This window comes from Dreissena polymorpha, chromosome 4, assembly GCF_020536995.1.
Source record: "Dreissena polymorpha isolate Duluth1 chromosome 4, UMN_Dpol_1.0, whole genome shotgun sequence".
NCBI lineage: Eukaryota > Metazoa > Mollusca > Bivalvia > Myida > Dreissenidae > Dreissena > Dreissena polymorpha.
In genome coordinates, this window is record NC_068358.1 from 34,419,986 (window position 1) to 34,441,233 (window position 21,248).

The following is a 21,248-nucleotide window of genomic DNA, read 5'->3' on the forward strand; positions in this document are numbered from 1 at the left end:
AACAAGAGAATATGATTTATGGTGATTTTTAAGAATTATTATGCCATTATTATTTATGGCCATTTTGACCTTTAAACTCTTGAATTCTTTTGCATGACACTCCGTCCAATGACTGTGAACAAAGTTAATGTACATTTTAAAATCTCACAATGAATGACATACTAGTAGTTATGGCCTGGACAAGCTCATTTATGACCATTTTTCACTTTTGAACTCCAAGTGTGACCTTGACCTTGGAGATATTGATGTAATTCTTTTGAATGACACATTGTCCAATAATTGTGAACAAATGTACCAAGTAATTTTAAAATCTCACAATGAATGACATATTTATGGCTCGGACAAGCTCATTTATGGCCATTTTTGACCTTTGAACTCAAAGTGTGACCGTGACCATGGAGATAAGGACGTAATTCTTTCGTGCGACACACCGGCCAATGATGGTGAACAAATGTGCCAAATGATTTTAAAATCTCACAATGAACAACATAGTTATGGCCCGGACAAGCTCATTTATGGCCATTTTTTACCTTTGAACTTAAAGTGTGACTTTCACCTTAGAGATATCAATGTAATTCTTTTGCGGGACACACAGTCCAATGATGGTGAACAAATGTGCCAAATGATTTACTGAGCTAAAAAGTTATGGCCAATGTTAAGGTTTTAGCACGACGCCTACGGCGAATGGCGGATGTCGGACGACGAGCTGGCTATGACATGGGTTTTCTCCGAAAACAGCCTCGCTAAAAAATCAATGCCATGAAACCAGGTCTTCAATGTTTAACGTACTAATCTAGTGTGATTGAAATACTTGTGGAAATATGAAGCAAAATCAGCTAAAAATCGTTTTTACACACAAAATGTAAATGTAATACCTCCATGCTAACTCAAGTTTTGAGCAGAAACAGATTTACATTTTAAGTAAAATTTTGATATTGCTCTGACAGGCCAAAATGCAATTTAAAGCTAAGTCTGCATGTTGCAAGCAACCATGGCACATTCTTAAAGCACAATTCTTCCAATTAAACTAAATTAATTAAGTCAAAATCATCCCTCTATTTAAAGTGGCCTTGACTAAACTAACTATACATAAAGTTTTGTAAAGGTTGGTTAATGCAAACTAAAGTTATTGTACATAAACCACTTATTAGAGAGCAAAAAACATTATTTTGTGAAATTTTGGATAATTTAAGAGCCATAAATCAAATTTACTTAATAAGATCTGGCTGGAAATAAGACTCCGCTGATATATTATGACCACAAACAATATCACCAAGTTTCATGATGATCCATAATCCTAAACTTCCTAAAATATTGAGCAAACATTGTTCTCCTGGATACTGTCCGCCCACTGTACGTATTCCAACAATAAGCCCTGTTGTTTTTAAACGTGTGTATACAAAGTCAAACACAATGGGTTAAGCAATGAACTTTGTGAACAAATTACATCTTTAAAGCTTCTTCATGTGCACGCAAATAACATTAAGAGTATATGACTATCCTTCCGCTTGGAAAGTATTAAGTTTACATTTTCTGGCAATGGCCTCAAAATAATGACCAGGAGACATACAGGTGTTTTCTATTTCTTAAACTGTTTAAGTTTACATTTACCTGCATTTTTAAGCACAAATATGGGCATATTTCTCTAAAATATCAGGTCAAGTTCTTGGCCTTGTAAAAGACAGCACATACTGACCCTAAAATCTGGTTTTAACTGCAGTATCTTGAGTATAAATAGAGATATGAAGTTTGAACTTAAACAGCATTTTCAAAAGTATTAAAAAGGATTAAATGGTGCTAAATTGCAAGTTACAATGATATTTAAAGTTTTGGCAAAAATTCTCCCATAACAACCCAGATAAGAGGTATGAAGGTTAAAGTGAATAAGGTGTAAAGACAGCTTTTTTTCTTCTTTGTAAAGTACCCATAACAGGAACTTTCCCAATCAAGGAAAAAATTGAAAATCCATATTGCTGTCAGAAACAATTCCCCTAAGGAAGGAAAATTGCATTAATTTTGTTCAAAAAGTGAATTATCTTCAAGCGAACAAATTCAATGAGCTTTGAAACTAAACATTTCACCAAAAAGGCATGTAAAAGAATATTTAGATGTGTTTATGCATTTTAGTACAAAGCAATTTAAAAGACCCATAATTTCCAATCTGAAGATTTCACAATGCAAATTTTCCCAATTTCAGTGTTTTTCGATCTTATTTTTCCCAATTCGCAAGTACCTGCACTTTTTCCAATTGGGCAACAAAAAACACTGAAAGATTAAGGTGAAACAGGTATATATACCACATTAGAAACAGGTATGAAGATACAAGTGAAACAGGTATTAAGATTTAAGTTAAACAGGTATGAAGATTCAAGTGTAACATGTATAGAGGTTAAAGTGAAACATGTATGATGTTTTATGTGAAATAGGTTTGAAGATTAAAGTGTAACAGGTATGAAGATTTAAGTGTAACAGGTATGCAGATTAAAGTGAAATATGTATGACAATTCAAGTGAAACAGGTATGACAATTCAAGTGAAATAGGTATGAAGATTAAAGTGTAACAGGTATGAAGATTTAAGTGTAACAGGTATGCAGATTAAAGTGAAACAGGTATGAAGATTCAAAAGAAATAGGTATGACAATTCATGTGAAATAGGTATTAAGATTCAAAAGAAACATGTATGAAGATTCAAGTGAAACAAGTATGAAGATTCAAGTGAAACAGGTATAAAGATTCAAGTGACATAGGAATGACAATTCAAGTGAAACAGGTATGACAATTCAAGTAAAAAAAGGTTTGAAGATTCAAAAGAAACAGGTATGAAGATTCAAATGAAATGGGTATGAAGATGTGAAACAGGTATGACAATGCAAGTAAAACAGGTATGACGATACAAGTTATACAGGTATGAAGATTCAAAAGAAACAGGTATGAAGATTCAAGTGTAACAGGTATGAAGATTAAGTGAAACAGGTATGACAATTCAAGTGAAAAAGGTATGAAAATTCAAAAGAAACATGTATGAAGGTTCAAGTGAAAAAGGTATGAAGATTCAAGTGAAACAGGTATGAAGATTCAAGTGAAATAGGTATGATGATTCAAGTGCAACAGGTATGACAATTCAAGTGAAATAGGTATAAAGATTAAAAAGAAACAGGTATGAAGATTCAAATGAAACGGGTATGAAGATATAAGTGAAACAGGTATGACAATTCAAGTGAAACCGGTATGACAATTCAAGTGAAACAGATACGAAGATTCAAAAGAAACAGGTATGAAGATTCGAAGGAAACAGGTAGAAAGTTTCAATTCAAACAGGTATCTTTTCTATGAACAGTCAATCTATGAAATTATAGTTAATGTGAGAGTTAGATAATTTTTTTCATGCAATCTAAACAATATAACGATAGAATTTGAAAAATAAACAAGTGCATATTATATCATTGAACAAATAACTTGACAAACATTACCTATACAATTCACCTTCAGTTGACTGTAGTCTACAAGTTATTACAATAAGTAATTGCAGGTGAAACCGAATTAACATTATTCTGCTATGTAAAATAGTAGTTCTAATGGCAGTCCCATGGTAGCATATTAGTAATTACTGAAAATGCAGACAAACAAAACTTTTTTTTCTTTTTTTAATATTTCTTATGCATTATAAGAAATTCTTGATGAAAAGAAAACTGAACATGCAAGTTATTAAATGTTTGAGCCTTGCCATGAATTCTTATGTGTCTGTTGGCATAGTGGTTAGGAATGACTTATGATCCAGATGGCATCAATTATAATGAAGAATGAGCTTTTTACCATAAATATTTTTTCTTAAGTAAAAATAATCGTTGATCTAGTACCTGTATATCTGAGATTAACTTATTTATAAACAGCATTCATTTAAAAAGGCTATTCTTAAAATAAGTCCTTTAAAAATCTAGGCATTAATTATTCAGTTTTGTAGAATCTATACTGTAGTTTGAAAAAGTACATCAGTGGCAACATATATCAATAATACTAAAAAGCTTTTAACAGTGAGCCCAAATTATGAAAATATTTTACAAAACTATAAAATTAAACTGTTGACACTAATCATAAAATACGTTATGCTGTAAGATAAAGCCAGAAATCTAGCCAGACCAATACAAATGGGCAACTTGCCAAGGGGCCTTTAAAATAAGGCAGTGCAACCTCTTTGGTAAAAAGCATTGTATGGTAAACTTTGAACATTGTAAATGACTTAAATATGATGTTTACACTTAAGTACATGTACTTCAGTATATTCAAGCATCAATTCAGCATATCTTCGTGAGGTATTTTCTTATTAAACATAATGTGATGCTTATACCAAGTAAAACTGTATTTCCTCTATAAAATCAGTAATACCCAATAAAATATGTTGGGACTATCAGTATTTACAGAGACAAAAAAGGCAGGGACATAAAAATCGAAGGAAGGAAGTTTTTAAGATTGGAGCATAAAATTGGGGCCATTCGGCTTCAGCTTAATCCCTACAAAGCTACTGCAAACCTACGACAAAGTAACAGCGAACATTGGGAAAGTTACTTTCCATTCTGTAAGTGTATGTCAGTGTATGAACATGTTTACATGTAGTTCAATGTTGGGGAAGAACATTGCTCATGACATTTGTTTTTACTGTTAACCCTTTTCCACTTAGATATGTATTTTGACGCTTATGTAGTCTCTTAGAAAGTTAAATTGAATTAAAGACCTTTCTTACCAGATTCAAGTTTTTAAGGCTTCATTTCCAACCCTTAGATTCTGATGAGCAGCAAACAGCATAAAACCTTAACAGACTGCGAGTTACTCACAGGCTGTTCTGATTTTATGCTGTTTGCACATAGCCATTTTCACTTTGGTTCTGATTGGGAAAGATTATTTATATCGAGAAAGTAATTATGCACACAGCTTACCCCAGCCTTGTTGAGGTAGGCACACATTGCTTCTGCCTCCCCTGGACTCTGTATACAGGGAACACCCAGGCATCGCAGCATCTCAACACACTGAAAACATGCCATAGTATGTGGGCAAACATTAAATACACGAGCCTCGCTCTGGGAAAACGGGGCTTAATGCATGTGCATAAAATGTCGTCCGAGATTACCCTGTGCAGTCTGCACAGGCTAATATGGGACAACACTTTACGCTTTTATGGTGTTCTTATCTAAGCAAAAATCAATTTTAGGCGGAAAGTATTGTCCTGATTAGCCTGTGTGGACAGCCATGGCTTATCTGGGACGACACATTACGCACATTAAGAACCAGTATCCATGGCTTGTCTGGGACGACACTTTACGCACATTAAGAACCAGTATCCATGGCTAATCTGGGACGACACTTTACGCACATTAAGAACCAGTATCCATGGCTAATCTGGGACGACACTTTACGCACATTAAGAACCAGTATCCATGGCTAATCTGGGACGACACTTTACGCACATTAAGAACCAGTATCCATGGCTTATCTGGGACGACACATTACGCACATTAAGAACCAGCATCCATGGCTTATCTGGGACGACACTTTACGCACATTAAGAACCAGTATCCATGGCTAATCTGGGACGACACTTTACGCACATTAAGAACCAGTAGCCATGGCTAATCTGGGACGACACTTTACGCACATTAAGAACCAGTATCCATGACTTATCTGGGACGACACTTTACGCACATTAAGAACCAGTATCCATGGCTAATCTGGGACGACACTTTATGCACATTAAGAACCAGTATCCATGGCTTGTCTGGGACGACACTTTACGCACATTAAGAACCAGTATCCATGGCTTATCTGGGACGACATTTTACGCACATTAAGAACCAGTATCCATGGCTTGTCTGGGACGACACTTTACGCACATTAAGAACCAGTATCCATGGCTTATCTGGGACGACACATTACGCACATTAAGAACCAGTATCCATGGCTTATCTGGGACGACACATTACGCACATTAAGAACCAGTATCCATGGCTTGTCTGGGACGACACTTTACGCACATTAAGAACCAGTATCCATGGCTAATCTGGGATGACACTTTACGCACATTAAGAACCAGTATCCATGGCTAATCTGGGATGACACTTTACGCACATTAAGAACCAGTATCCATGGCTAATCTGGGACGACACTTTACGCACATTAAGAACCAGTATCCATGGCTTGTCTGGGACGACACTTTACGCACATTAAGAACCAGTATCCATGGCTTGTCTGGGACGACACTTTACGCACATTAAGAACCAGTATCCATGGCTAATCTGGGACGACACTTTACGCACATCAAGAACCAGTATCCATGGCTTGTCTGGGACGACACTTTACGCACATTAAGAACCAGTATCCATGGCTAATCTGGGACGACACTTTACGCACATTAAGAACCAGTATCCATGGCTTGTCTGGGACGACACTTTACGCACATTAAGAACCAGTATCCATGGCTTGTCTGGGACGACACTTTACGCACATTACGAACCAGTATCCATGGCTTATCTGGGACGACACTTTACGCACATTACGAACCAGTATCCATGGCTTATCTGGGACGACACTTTACGCACATTACGAACCAGTATCCATGGCTTATCTGGAACGACACATTACGCACATTAAGAACCAGTATCCATGGCTTATCTGGGACGACACATTACGCACATTAAGAACCAGTATCCATGGCTTGTCTGGGACGACACTTTACGCACATTAAGAACCAGTATCCATGGCTTATCTGGGACGACACTTTACGCACATTAAGAACCAGTATCCATGGCTTATCTGGGACGACACTTTACGCACATTAAGAACCAGTATCCATGGCTTATCTGGGACGACACTTTACGCACATTAAGAACCAGTATCCATGGCTTATCTGGGACGACACTTTACGCACATTAAGAACCAGTATCCATGATTTTGGCACATTTCTTTGTTTGACTTGTTTGACATGATAATGTGCCTTGGTAACTTCTAAAATAGACAGGAAAGACCCAAAACTAATAAATTATCATCAAGGGAACCATTTAATTTCTTGTTTTCAGCTCAAACTCTTATTTGATAGCTCTGAAATATGTATGTTAAGTATTGTTTCAAACATATCCACTATTTGCAGAGTAGATACACTGAGCATCACACAATTGATAAAAAATTCCTGGAAAATGAAAATTAATAAGAAATTTCTAGACACATGATATAGATCTATTATACCTACTTAGCAACTAAAATCTATGATACAAATCAAATAATACACATTATCGTTTAGATAAACCCGTAGAAGGGATTCTACCAATACTCAAAATATCTTCCAATCCATCAAAATATCCCATCCACCAAAATACATTTATAAAAGCCAGAGAAAACAGTTTTTAATGCATGTGCTTAACAATTTGTCTCAGATTTTAAAGTATTTTTGGTTCAAGCAAGTCTCTTCTAAGCGAAAATCCAGTCTTGGTGGAGAATGTAGTCCCTGATTAGTCTGTTAGGACTGCACAGCCTAATCTGGGACGACACTTTAGGCACATGAATCAAGCCTAGTTTTCCCAGAACGAGGATTATTAACTCTTTCAGTGCGGGAACCGAATTTTGAAGGCCTGTGCAAACAGTTTGGATCCAGATGAGACGCCACAGAACCTGGCGTCTCATCAGGATCCAAACTGTTTGCTATTCTGATAGTATTCTTTGAAAAAAATCGAAGAAAAATGCTAATTTTAGAAATTTAGCAGACAACATTTTAGCAGAAGACAAATTTCCCAGCATGCAAAGGGTTAAGACTTAAAGTTCCTGTAACAATCAGCCAGCCAGACCTGAGAGTTTGCCACTTTAAGGCCTGGCCTGTCCAGGTTGACAGAGGCTGTGGACCCAGTCTGCGCCTCCTGCCTGTCCAACAGGGCTGCCTCCTTGATATCTGGAGCCCTCCCATCCAGGACAAACACCAGTTTCACTCCCATACCCAGCAGGCTGGTCGTTCTATAGAACAGGGACCTAGAGGAACAAACAATATAATATGTGAGAAACAATATCAAACGCTTCAAATTTAAGAAATTGAAAATGATATTGTCTTGCTTTTAAAGTGACATAAGTCCTGTTTTATAAATGGAGTAATATCAATACAATATTTAAGGGTTTTTGACCAAGTACACGTTTGATAACCAAGTTAAAACTCTATATTCATCACAAACTTATACTTCTCTGTGTAAAGCAGCAATAGAAAAACAAATTCTTTCAAATAACATTGTTTTTCAGTTGACATTATTCTAGATTTATCATCATAATTATATCAAGCAAATAATAGGTTTTTTACAAAGTTCTTGTCTTAAAATTGATTTTTTACTTTATTTGTATCACATGGTTATACTTTTCTGTGTAATACAACAAATGTAAATATTTTTATTTTAAGTTGAACAACATCATGACTGTTTTTATAATCTTATATTCTTTGAAAAATCATTGATCTACAACTTATGGCAATACAAAATGTCACATCAGTACATAAGGAATTCATAAGGCATGTTTGGCTGTCTTCGAAATTAATTTTGTTTTTAATCACATGCCAGTCGGGCCAGTTACTAAAAAAAAATGTACTTGTCTGAGTCATTTATACTTGCCCGACTTTTTTAACAAAAATCGAAAACCAACAACAATTATCCCGGTAAGCATATTATCCCCAAGAATAACAAAACCTTGGTGATTACATACAGATTTCCTTAATTTGTCACAGTAAAATCTTTACAGTACAGAAAAGGCAACTTGTCATCATCTTCGGCTGTGTATAACTATTGATCATCACAAACATCTTGATCATGGTCCATGTCATCATTACAATGCATAAGTAAAAAAGCTTAATGATAACCTGTCAGGAGCAGGTGCATGTGGTAAAAGGAAAAAGCAATCTATGAGATGTGTTTACGATTTTTGATGCCCGTACTTAATGGTTTACATTTAAAAACAAACATGAACAGATTTATTGGTTTTATTTGAACTGTAAATTGTACATGACCAAAATAATGCACAGGCCAAACAGGCAAAGGGAAATTCATTATGTGCGAGACAACATGTTTACTGACCATGAGCTATCACGCAAGTGTTTATTTTGAAGGCTGGTTTCGGCAAAATTAGTTTTATGTTTCTGTCAAAAGTGTGGCATAAAAAAAGGTCTGACATTCATGAAATGCCAATATCACACAATATTTCTTACACTGTTACACAAGTTTAGGAAAACGGTTTAATTCAGTAATCTCTCTCAATGACTTCTAACAAATTCCCCCATATTGTTTATGCAAGTGAACTAGTTGTAAAGTAGGTAAGTAAAATAACAATTACTGATTTGAGGTTGTATGATATACAGTACCTGTTCATCAAGTAGTGTTTTCCAGGAGGGGCTGCCACCCCTGTGAACTCCATTATCCATGCACTCAGGTCCACCGCTACCGTCTGCCCCCTGAGAGTGGTCAGTGGGACACTGACCTCACTGGCCGGGGATAGGATCTCCCATAGTCCATGCACACCCATGATAAGGAATGACTCAAAATATCTTATAGTCTTTACTTCGTATCAGGAAGAGAGCACTGACACTGGAAAAGCTAAGCAAAACTAACAGTAACATAAAATACTCAAATCAATAAAAAAAATCAGTGTTCCTTATAGCATTAGCCACAATATCAACACAAGTTGTGGTATGGTAACAAAGATTTGCTGAGATACAAAATTCTCGTTTTCTATTTTTTGTGCGACAATATATTCCTACTCGGAATCAGCAGACGATTTATTGCATAAATCAGCATCCTATCTTTCATAGGATTCGGGAGATAGTTGATGTATCACGTTTGAATATTTTCCATGTTAATTTCCCGCCAAGATGTCCGAACATGAAATGCAATACTGGCTTCGTGCAGCGTCGAAAGAATGATGTTATTATGAGAACTATGTGGTGCTTCAGAAGCTGCCAGAAGCCAATCGCGTATTTGCTTATTATTGCTATAAGGATCATTGATTTTTTATCATGTGTTCATTTTATTTTTCGGAATATTTGTACCAGTTATTTGTTTAATTTTTGAGTGTTCATGGGCTTTTAAGGAAATAAAATAACATCCCAGCTATTGAGAAGAAAATGTTGATGTAAACAAATCTCAAAATAAAGTTCAAGGTCATATCCTGCTTTAATTTTCATGAAATTTAATCTGGAATTGACAAAACATGATAAATGATCTTAGAACTTGTAAGTTTTTTGGTAAAATTTCTGAAAATTATTTCATTTTCTTTTTCTAAATATAGACCGATGGTGATGAGACGTTCATGAGAATATGGGCGATTTCGTTTAACACGTCTCATGTAGTCATTTATTTTAGTAAAATTTGAGTACAGTCAAGTTATCATTACCGGATTAGTAGCATAATAAAGTTGTTCTGGTGAAAAGCAAAAAATGATTTGAGACTTCTTTTACACCAGTTTGATAAAATATTACCTTTGCTTACTGTTTCAGCGAATAGTCTTATTTTTAAACGCAGGCAAATGTATTTGTTATACCTTTTTTCAGCCATGCATTAAAGGATCAGTTGTAGCCATAAAGGATCACGTGATCAAAACCACTCAGGAGGGAATCTAACACGCTATTTGAATTGTCGAAACATGAACTGACTGTGTTGTTTACAATGAACAAGATACATTGCCAGTAATGAACTATATATATTTTTTTGTGTTATTAATTGTTTTCTATATGTGATCTTGCATCTACACTTTACGCATATTGTTCTTGTGTGCATTATCTGTTGTAAATCCTAAATAGATCGAAAAGATATGGGCATCTTATAAACCATGTAAATTGTTCGATTCATATCTAATCATCGATATTGAACATGGAATATAAAATAAAACATTAAGATTGAGATCATTTATTGAAAGAATCAACAAGATTTGCATATATTTGAATATAATATATTATCAATACGCATGTTATCATGCTTGATCCGTTATTGTCCTAATTCTTCATTTCATTAAAAAAAATCTTAAACACGAATCAAAATTGAAATAGACTTTTGCAGGCAGAAATACTACTATTACTAAATGGCTTTTAAATTAATGCGTAAATTTCTTAATTTCAAAAAGAGTTATATCATGTACCCCCCCCCCACATAATGTTCAGCCTTGATTTGGAAACGAGACTTTAGGCAACAAAGTCGTACCTATATAGATACATGTCAGTAAAACATGACGAAATGTTTGACAAAGAGTAGCTCAGATTAGGACTCAATCAATACGTTTTAAAGAATAGGCCTTGAAGATGCTGTGTGCAAAATATCATCTAAAATGTCAACATTTCATGGATATACGCAGTCTTGAACATTAGTTGCACTATCTTGAACATCAAAGTGATCCGCTAAGGGTAATGATCCGGTACATCATTGTATTGCCTATTGGTAACTTGACTGTACACACAGTCACACATTGATTGCTTTGTACCGTTTGTTTACCTTACAAGTTAATAAACATTACATTTGCAATAATCTTTGTTAATATTTTATAAATGGTCAACTCATGATGCATTTCCATCCAAGCATCAGCATAAAAAATGTAGTTAATATTGGTAATACTAATAGGATCCCGTGAAATGTGGGTGCATTTTTCTTTATGTAATGACATTCGCGAAAATAAGGGAGGTAACCGGAGAGAGAGAGAGAGAGAGAGAGAGAGAGAATATATGGCATTGCAAATTTCAATTATATTGATTGTCAGACCAAACCACAAACTAGAATGGGTCAAATGCATATTTTATTCAATTCTTTCAAACAAGCCGTTCAATGACTGTAAACAAAATTAATGCACAGAGTCATTTTAAAAAATCACTCAATGAATGACAAAGTTATGGCCCAGACAAGACCTTTTATTGCCATTTTTGACCTTTGAACTTAAAGTGTGAACTTGGAGATATCGACGTAATTTTTTCGCGCGACACACCGTCCAATGATGGTGAACAAATGTGCCAAATGATTTCAAAATCTCCCAATAAACGACATAGTTATGGCCCGGACAAGCTCATTTATGGCCATTTTTGACCTTTGAACTCAAAGTATAACCTTTACCTTGGGGATATCGACGTAATTCTTTCGCGCGACACACCGTTCAATGATGGTGAACATAATTATGTGCCAAATGATTTTTAAATCTCACAATGAACGACATAGTTATGGCCCGGACAAGCTCATTTATGGCCATTTTTTACCTTTCAACTCAAAGTGTGACCTTGACCTTGGAGATATCGACGTAATTCTTTCGCGCGACACACCGTCCAATGATGGTGAACACATGTGCCAAATGATTTTAAATTCTCACAATGAACAACATAGTTATGGCCCGGACAAGCTCATTTATGGCCATTTTCGACCTTTGAACTTTAAGTGTGACCTTGACCTTGGGGATATCGTCGTAATTCTTTCGCGCAAAACACCGTCCAATGATGGTGAACAAATGTGCCAAATGACTTTAATGTCTTACAATGAATGACATAGTTATGGCCCGGACAAACTAATTTATGATCGTTGAACTTAAAGTGTGACATTGACCTTGGAAATATCGAAGTAATTCTTTCGCGCAACACACCGTCCAATGATGGTGAACACATTTGCCGAATGATTTTAAAATCTCACAATAAATGACAAAGTTATGGCGCGGACAAGCATTTGACCTTTGAACTCCAAGTGTGACCTTGACCTTTGAGATATGAACGTACGTTTTTTTCACACGACACACAGTCCCATGATGGTAAACAAATGTACCAAGTCATTTTAAAATCTAACGATAAATGACATAGTTATTGTCCGGACAAACTTTCAATTTAAAACACACTAAGTGACCCCGTGACCTAGTTTTTGACTTGGCATGACCCATATTCAAACTTGACCTAGGCATCATCTAGATACAACTTCTGACCAAGTTTGGTGAAGATCGGATGAAATTTCGGGACAGACCGAAAAAGTGACATAATTGTTATACCCCCATTACCATTGGTAATGGGCAATTATATCTCGGATGTGTTTGAAACCCCGTCATTTGAGCTAAAAACTAGATCACTATATCACTTACACTCTATAAATAAACTTTTTGTCAAATATTCGTGGTCCTCGGCAATACATTTGTTCGAATGATATCTCAGCCGAGGTCGGAAATATAAACTTTCATAGAAACTAAATATTTATGCTTCATAAAGTATTTTTTAAACCCACCTTCTTGTAAAAATTTAAATGCTTAGTGGGTCAGGTGAGCGTCTTAAAGTCTATTGTCCTCTTGTTTGATCGAAACAGATACGTTAACGTTATTGTTATTATTAACTATTGTTTTACCAATCGATTCTTATTCTATTATTCTGAAAAATACTGTTCACGATAGCATTTATCAAACAAACACCGCACATGCTTGATTTTATTTTTTTTTACTTTTTACTAATCGCAGCGGTTAAAGTTGAGAATTCGAAACCGACGCGGCGATAAATGTTTTGAACAACTCAATTTTTTAAATAGTTGTTTATTGATTAATAAAGATAACAACAAAATTAAGATATTGAATCGAAGCAAACAGATTAAAAACTAATCTTATTCGATAAAATAGGGATTTAGGCAAGTCATTTTTTGTCATCATTTGTATGACACTAAATATTCGTTTATTCGAAAAAAAAGACATTTTATATGTTTAGCTGAAATTTATTTTTTATCGTAGGATCCATATTTTTTGAACAGACAGACTGTCGGATATACGGAAAACTGAAATAATGTGAAACTTTAAACTCTGGTTCTCGGTGCATTTACCAAGTAACCATAGCATCTGTAACAGTAGGAAGCCACAACTTTTGTCTGACAAAAATGGATCTGAAATATTTTGCAATAATAGTTTCCCATATGGCGCTCTATCCACATAACGAGTGCCATCAGTCTACCGAGTGCCATCAGTCCATCAGTCTAACTATTTTGGGTTATCCACGGACTCTACATATCAATATACGCTCCGTGGGTTATCGTAGATAACTGATGTTCGTTTTTAATTATTTTAGTATCCGTAGCAATCGCAATTTATGCCTGTCGATAGAATGAACTATCGTGCACATTCTTCAAGTGATCCATACTATGTGCACACCACGTTTCATCAACATTGAATACTTTTTTGAGTTATCGTAGGATGTTGATTTTCGTTTTAAATTATTTCTTTATCCATAGCAATCACTATTTATGTCTGACGAAAAAACTGAAATATCGTGCACATTCCCCAAATGATCCTCTATGTACATTCTACGTTTGACGTCTTGTTCTGTGAAAATTGGGGAAAATGCATGCGCGTAAAGTGTCGTCCCAGATTAGGGACAGTCCGCACAGGCTAATCAGGGAAGACACTTTCCGTTTTAATGGTATTTTTCGTTGAAAGGAAGTCCCTTTTTACCGAAAATTTAGTTTAAGCGGAAAGTGTCCTCCCTGATTAGCCCGTGCAGACTGCACAGGCTAATCTGGGACGACACTTTACGCACATGCATTATGCACAGTTTTCTCAGAACAAGACACATATGTTCAGTGGATTTTTTAGTTATCGCAGGATCCAGATTCGGACGGACACACAAACAGTCGTACTCATACAGTCTGGGGTAAACTTAACCCAAACCCGATTACATCGGTAGGAGACTAAATATGAATTGTCAATTATACACTTTAAAACTAATATTTGTCCTATCTTTGTTGAGCATGATATACCTTATAAAACAGGTATTCACATGTAAAACACGTTTTATATCTAACAGAAAGAATGTAAAATGTAATGTAAAAATAAATGAAAATACATATTTTCGCATGTTCGTCGGGGCCATATGTTGAAAATTATTTTTTTTACCACGGTGTATCCATGAAAATGTACGTCGCATAAAAAATCAAATTCAGTAAAGAAGCAATAAAATATTCTTAATGTGTTCACGAATTTCAAGCAATAATTCAAAGATCATTTATGAAATAAATTTCGGAATTCGCCCAACATTGAATCAGAAAAAATATATGATGATACGTTGAATTAATTGTCTTGAAACAAAAAATCCACAGAGATGGTTTAGCGCCGGCTAACAATCCGGTGGTGCACGCGTCATCCATCACATAGCATTCGTGTTATATGGCCGACAGGTATTTATCCATTTCGATCATCGACATCTTATCGTCGTCATTGATAACTGAAATTCAAAAACAAAATGGTTTATGGCGTCCGTTTGTATAGGAAACATGCGACCCAGACAAAAATAATGCCACACACTCACAATCGCGACATTTGAAACAAGTGGTTTTTGTTCAACCCATTTATGCCTAGCATCTAGAAAAAAAGGCCTTGGCAAACAGAGTAGACCCAGATGAGACGCCGCATGAATCGAGGTGGCGTCTCATGCGGCGTAGACACGCTGTTTGCTTAAAGAAATATCCTAAATAAAGAAACAAGTATACTAGACACCCCTAATTTTGAAATAAATTGATCCAATTTAGAACGATGTGAGAGTCCACTAGGCTTAAATGGGTTAACTTTAGTGTGAACACAAAGTTGAACAAAGACTCAACACAGACAGATTTCAGGTTAAAATAACAGTGTCATACAGTGTTACTTTTATGTAATCGATGAAGCTCTTCTTTATTTAGGTCACGTTTGTAATTTGTAATTCATAATACAATAAAAACTCAAACAAACAATTGATGTCTTAAGACTATTTGTCCGCTATGTTCGATTTATGAGCTTTAGTCATTGACATTATATGACCTGCGTCATGCGAAAATGATTCAAAAGCTTTATTCGGCAAGCGTAACTTCATCTACCCTCTCTTATAAAGTCGCGCTAGGTTCTGAGGTCTGATTAGCGGCGAGGGTAGCTTCTTACCAGGCTTCTAAAAGATCCATTTTTAAATGACGCGACTCATATAATTTTGATGTGAACAAATACTGAGCATTTGCAGAACTTTTAAATGTACGTACGGTTTAAGCAGGGACCTGTACATTTGTTTGTATAGGTCCCTGGTTTAAGTAACGGATATTTTACTTGCGCGCACAATTTGTTTTAAATACCAATGGCACTAATTGTTGGCTAAATTGAATATTAAGGTTCAGCGAAAAAAGCATTTACACAGCTGTCGACGAAACGGTCTCTAGTACATATCTGACAAATTTTGTGGATTAACCGAGCTAACATACTTAACTTTATAATGCAGGTTACAAACGCAGTCACCTGAAGCTTTTGATTTGTTATGCTTTATTTGTACTCTATTAATGAAAAGTGCCATGCATAGTATGACTTTTCTTACGTTCTCGAGCTACGTCGAACCTTCCACCATCGAATTCGCACTTGTTCTCATTAAACAATACCCTGAAGCTGAATGAAAAAGAAAGAAACATATCTTAGTTGGGTGAAATATTTGGGGAAAACCCCCCGGCATACGGTAAAACTTTATCGAGCTGTTACCGTTCACAGTAAAATAGATGCGAATTGAGATGGGTTTATCTTTGTTAATTAATTATATAATTATATATGTGAGTACACGATACATTATCTGCTAATGTATCTAAACACAAATGGGCAATTGACAATAGCATTTTTTCAAGCAATCGTTTAGAAAATTGACAAGATTTTACTGAGGTTTAGAAATTTAGAAAATCTACTACGATTCACTTACTCTTTGCCCTTGTATTGCACTTGGACAAATTGCTGATTTTTATTTTTAGCCTCTTCCAGTGTGTTTACGGCTTCCTCGGAGAAGGGGCGCCAACACTGCTGTGAATCCTTCCACTTCCACCACGGCATCTTGTCTGAGTTAAAAATGAGGCGTGTCTGAGCGAATCGATTCATTAATAGTGTCTTATATAACCATTAACATATTGTGATAAATATTTACGTTAATTGAAAGAAAAGGTATGGCGTCAGTGATCTCATTTTAGGCATGTGTCACAAATGACGGAATATAAGGCTACCGAACCAAAAATTATCATTGCTATAAGGACATGCTGTACTGTTGTCCGTGCATGGTTTCTGTATGTTGAACGCGCAAATACTTCTTAGGGAGATTTTCTAATAAAGAGACAACATTCTTCGAAAAACGATAACGTGCAATGAATTCTTCGCCCTTTTATTCAACAACATGATGTGACGATCGAAATTCTGTCTCTTCCCTAACTGTCAAAACTACTTGAGCAGACATTTTGAAACATTAAGTTTAACTGTTTAATGGAGTTTTAGGCTCCAATTTAAGTTAACAGGAGAGGCTGTCGTTTAACTGGCCATAAACAAAACAGCCTGTATTTTGAGCAACGCAATCTTAACGCCAACACTGATTATAACAGACCCGTTATCATTTGTCGGGCCGTTTAGACTCAACAACAACCTACCAGCTTTACTCTGTCCAGACGTTGCTCCGGAAGTGGGAACCGCGGCGTCCTCTCCGGTCAAACCCGAGTCGGCCGCATTCTCCACAGCATCTTCGTTTTTGAAATTCGTAGGCTCGTTCGTCCTGGAATAGAAGACTTTTATTCTTAATGCCCCTCTATTTGTAGTAGACAATCAATTATTCCTTTTTCATGTTCTCTCTTAAGCCTAAATGTCGTAAAGATCATTGCCGTTAAATTTGGATTTTTCAAAATTTCATGTTGTCAGGTTTGTTTGCACAGATGCGCGGTTATAGCAAATATGCACAACCGTATATTAACTAAGTCATGCGAAAATAGGTGTAATGCCATATGATGCCAGGGCAGCTGCAGACAAGTTCATGTATTCGCATATGCTGTTCAGGAGCTCCCGTGTCCGGCATACAGTCTTGCAAGGTTTCGTGGTCTCATTTGCGGACAGGATAGCTCTTAACCAGACTGGTCGGGAGATACGCTTGTATTATATATCATAAGACCTAGTGCGCATGACGCGGCTCATTTCAAGGGAGCATCTCTGAATAATATTAATTTTTCCGTTGTGACATGAGCGTCGTCTAGAGTCAACATTGGCTCATATTCTACATGCTTCCTGGCATGTAATGTAGTGGTGACGGTGCAGTAAACTGTGAGTTCCGACGATGGGTCTGACGCTTCATAATACTCTTCTAAAACACAGTGTGAATTGACTATTAGTTTTGCTAAAGTACTAACACAGATTATACTTATTTATGTTAATATGTGTACTTACACCTCCACTTCGAATCTGTGGTGTTGTCCGAACTTGTAGGGCTGTATAATACCATTGGGCCAGCGAACCTGCCAAAGCACACAATTAACCCATTTATGTCTAGCGTCTAGAAAAAAAAGGCCTTGACAAACAGCGTAGACCCAGATGAGACGCCACATGATGCGGCGTCTCATTAGGGTCTGCGCTGTTTTCCTAATAGAATTTCTTGAAGAAATATTCTAAGTATAGAAATAAATATACCAGACATCCGTAATTTTGTAAATAAATTGATCCAATTCAGAAGGATGGGAGAGTCCTCTAGGCATACATGGGTTAAGGGAATTTTCACAAAGCTACCAGCTCTACAAGACCGTTAATAACGTGAACGTAGCAATCGTTAGTTTGTTATGGCAATAGACCAAATATACTCGGTATATCCGCTCGTTTCTAACATGCAAATAGAAGAGTGAGTTTTAAAATTGATAATGATGCAAACGATAGCAATCACATGCTGTAACACTTATCATTTAAGTATGGTTGTGATAAATAAAATAAAAGCCTTCCGCAAATGTTTGCATTTAAGTATATTAAAATGCCATCTAAACGAATATGCGTATCAGTTTGAAAACTATTAGCAACTTTTACAGAAACATGATAATCGTTTAGATTCCTCCAGAAATTATGTTCATTAAGTGCCAGAAGGACTTATCAGTCGTGTTTTTGCATATGCTGATAGGCTGTTGTTGCTTCAAAAGTACGAATGTTAAAACTTCAGTAAGGCACCGTACCATGACCATTCTCCCGGACGATTTTCTAAGGACGGCCCCAACACTTTCGGGTCCACCGTCCTCATTTTCCTTGCGCCAGTTTGGACCTAAATAAGTAAAATGATGAAAACTTTTTTTTAAAGGAATTGGGACACGTCGTGATTTCTGGCAAAACAATGATAAATTGTCCTAGTTTAATGAATGAGAAGGTTGAGCTGAGAAATTAGTGCTACGTTTAAAAGAAGCTTAATTCCAGACAAAATAGCCATACACAAAGTATCTCAACATTTTCGATGCATGCCCTTCTAATACTGATACCCATCGACACTTAGTGTGTACAAGTCCCACCTCGCTTGACGGAGCAGCCTATCTCGATATGGTCACGTGGTACTCGTCTAGGTTCGTCAATCTTCTCGATGTCGTACTTGCCCTCCTTATTGTACTTGCAATACACCAGCTTGTCGTTGTCGAACAAAACTATTGTCATCTCTGGAATAAGAAACAAAACGCAATATGTTAGAATGATATGATGAGGCCAATCAACAGTGGCAATGCATCTTTCATGTATCCGAATAATAAAAAATCGTACTATGTTAAATAAAACATCTGTTTTATCACTTAAAATGCGTATATATATATATATATATATATATATATATATATATATATATATATATATATATATATATATATATATATATATATACCATCTTTTTTCAAAACATATACAACGTTGATGAATTAAAATCAAGAAGGACCAGAACATCAACACAATTGGAGTTTTATACAATTGCTTTTTTTCTTCTGTAGTCATTATTAATACGTTAATGTACGAAGACGTGTATGCTATTGGGAAATCCCCACTAGTATGTACTGATGTGTTGATACGACACCAAGACAAGGTTTTTTCGTTGTACAACAAAACATGTACAAATGTCTGTATCTGAAAATGGTTGTTTTGTTTTTTACTGAAATACACAATATCTGAGAAATGGTTCCATCTGATGAAAGTTAATATATTTGCATTAACATTCCTTGTTGATTATGATTATCATTTATTAGTTCATGCTTGAGAAAATAGTATCTTGGCATGAAAATCGTATTAACTCGCTTTTTCATGTATCTCCGGATTCAATCGTATTTTCACGGCAACATTTTAACAACAACAACATTACCATGGTCAAAGTGACCAACAACGGTTCCCGGCATGTGACCATCGTCTTCGCCACGAGTCCAGTCAGGGCCACGCTTTACACGGGAACCAAGAGGTGGCAGTATAGGGAATTCCTCATATCCGATGGACTCCATTTTGGTCTGCTTCCATTCTACCATGCCCGTATCGTCGAAAAGTACTGGTAGCATTTCAGGTCTTTTCTTCTTTTCCTCTATGTATTCTTTGTACTTTTGCAAAGTCTCTGGATTTGCCTGGCGAACCTTCAATGTTGATATTGGGCAGAATTGATCTTTTTAAATATGTAATAAGAGGGACTTTTTGCTAAACGGGGCATACACTCATCTAATCTGTTATAAAATATTCACTTTAAAGACCAGATCAATACGCACTTCTACTTAACATGATTCTGAAGTTTCATAATTGCAGTTATTAATCTAGCTGGGTTACATGCTACAATGATCACACATGTCTTGTCATGATTAATAACTATCTGCCAATGTCTAAAGAAATCAAACATTATACACAGTTTTATTTATATTGATGAAATACTTTCGAGTTACATAACTGTGTAGTATCTTTTCATAGCTAACCAACGTCCATTTAATGTTGTTTAAGGTTCATGGGAGGGATAAAATTCATTAAAACTTCGCTTTGGTTTTTCTTCATTCAATGTGATACAATATGGTCAAACTATATATCATTTTAAAGCTAAAGACGTATAGAATAACATAAACACATTTTTGACAATCAATATTTGTTTGCTTTATTCATATTTTGGTTTAAAACCAATACATTTTTACACTAATTTGCAAAATCTCAATCTAAAGTGAGGAAGGATTTGCACCACCGTAGGTTGAATAAATACAAAGCAATATACATATTCAAGGTCAAGTTAGCAACATTTCACAGAAAATTATTGTCAGAAAACAACAAATGAGTTTTTATTCAACTGCATTTTTTTTTATACATTTCCTAAACAAAGTTCTAAAAAATAACTAAACGTAACTACTTTTTAAAAATCCAGGTATGGTGGATAATAAGAGTCACCATTGTATTTCAAAGGCTTAACAAGTTTGCTATTTAACCCTTAACCAAATTGCAAATTTTAAACCATCTCAAATTGAAATAGATTGCTGACGACTTA

General features: G+C 35.7%; 2 protein-coding genes across 4 annotated transcripts in view; both read right to left on the reverse strand.

The window, feature by feature from the left end:
• The window catches only part of LOC127875967 (flap endonuclease GEN homolog 1-like), a 143,981-nt gene extending 130,571 nt beyond the window's left edge, over positions 1-13,410 (reverse strand). For both annotated transcript variants that reach the window (XR_008047532.1, XM_052420754.1), the window contains exons 1-4: positions 11,491-13,410; positions 9,372-9,603; positions 7,828-8,005; positions 4,933-5,022 (exon numbers count right to left, since the gene is read on the reverse strand). Coding sequence is in view for 1 of the 2 variants with exons in the window: in XM_052420754.1 (XP_052276714.1) it covers positions 4,933-5,022; positions 7,828-8,005; positions 9,372-9,532 (429 nt within the window). In the remaining variant the exon portion in view is untranslated. The remainder of the gene's footprint in view (positions 1-4,932; positions 5,023-7,827; positions 8,006-9,371; positions 9,604-11,490) is intronic.
• The window catches only part of LOC127875964 (uncharacterized), a 107,533-nt gene that overhangs the window by 72,416 nt on the left and 13,869 nt on the right, over positions 1-21,248 (reverse strand). The window contains exons 12-19 of one of the 2 annotated variants that reach the window (XM_052420745.1): positions 20,106-20,364; positions 19,279-19,419; positions 18,952-19,037; positions 18,185-18,252; positions 17,401-17,522; positions 16,692-16,824; positions 16,323-16,390; positions 14,932-15,212 (exon numbers count right to left, since the gene is read on the reverse strand). The exons of the other annotated variant lie outside the window; for it this stretch is intronic. Of the exons in view, the coding sequence (XP_052276705.1) occupies positions 15,151-15,212; positions 16,323-16,390; positions 16,692-16,824; positions 17,401-17,522; positions 18,185-18,252; positions 18,952-19,037; positions 19,279-19,419; positions 20,106-20,364 (939 nt within the window). The 3' untranslated portion in view covers positions 14,932-15,150. Of the gene's footprint in view, positions 1-14,931; positions 15,213-16,322; positions 16,391-16,691; positions 16,825-17,400; positions 17,523-18,184; positions 18,253-18,951; positions 19,038-19,278; positions 19,420-20,105; positions 20,365-21,248 lie in introns of those variants that run through there. 2 annotated transcript variants of the gene reach the window in all.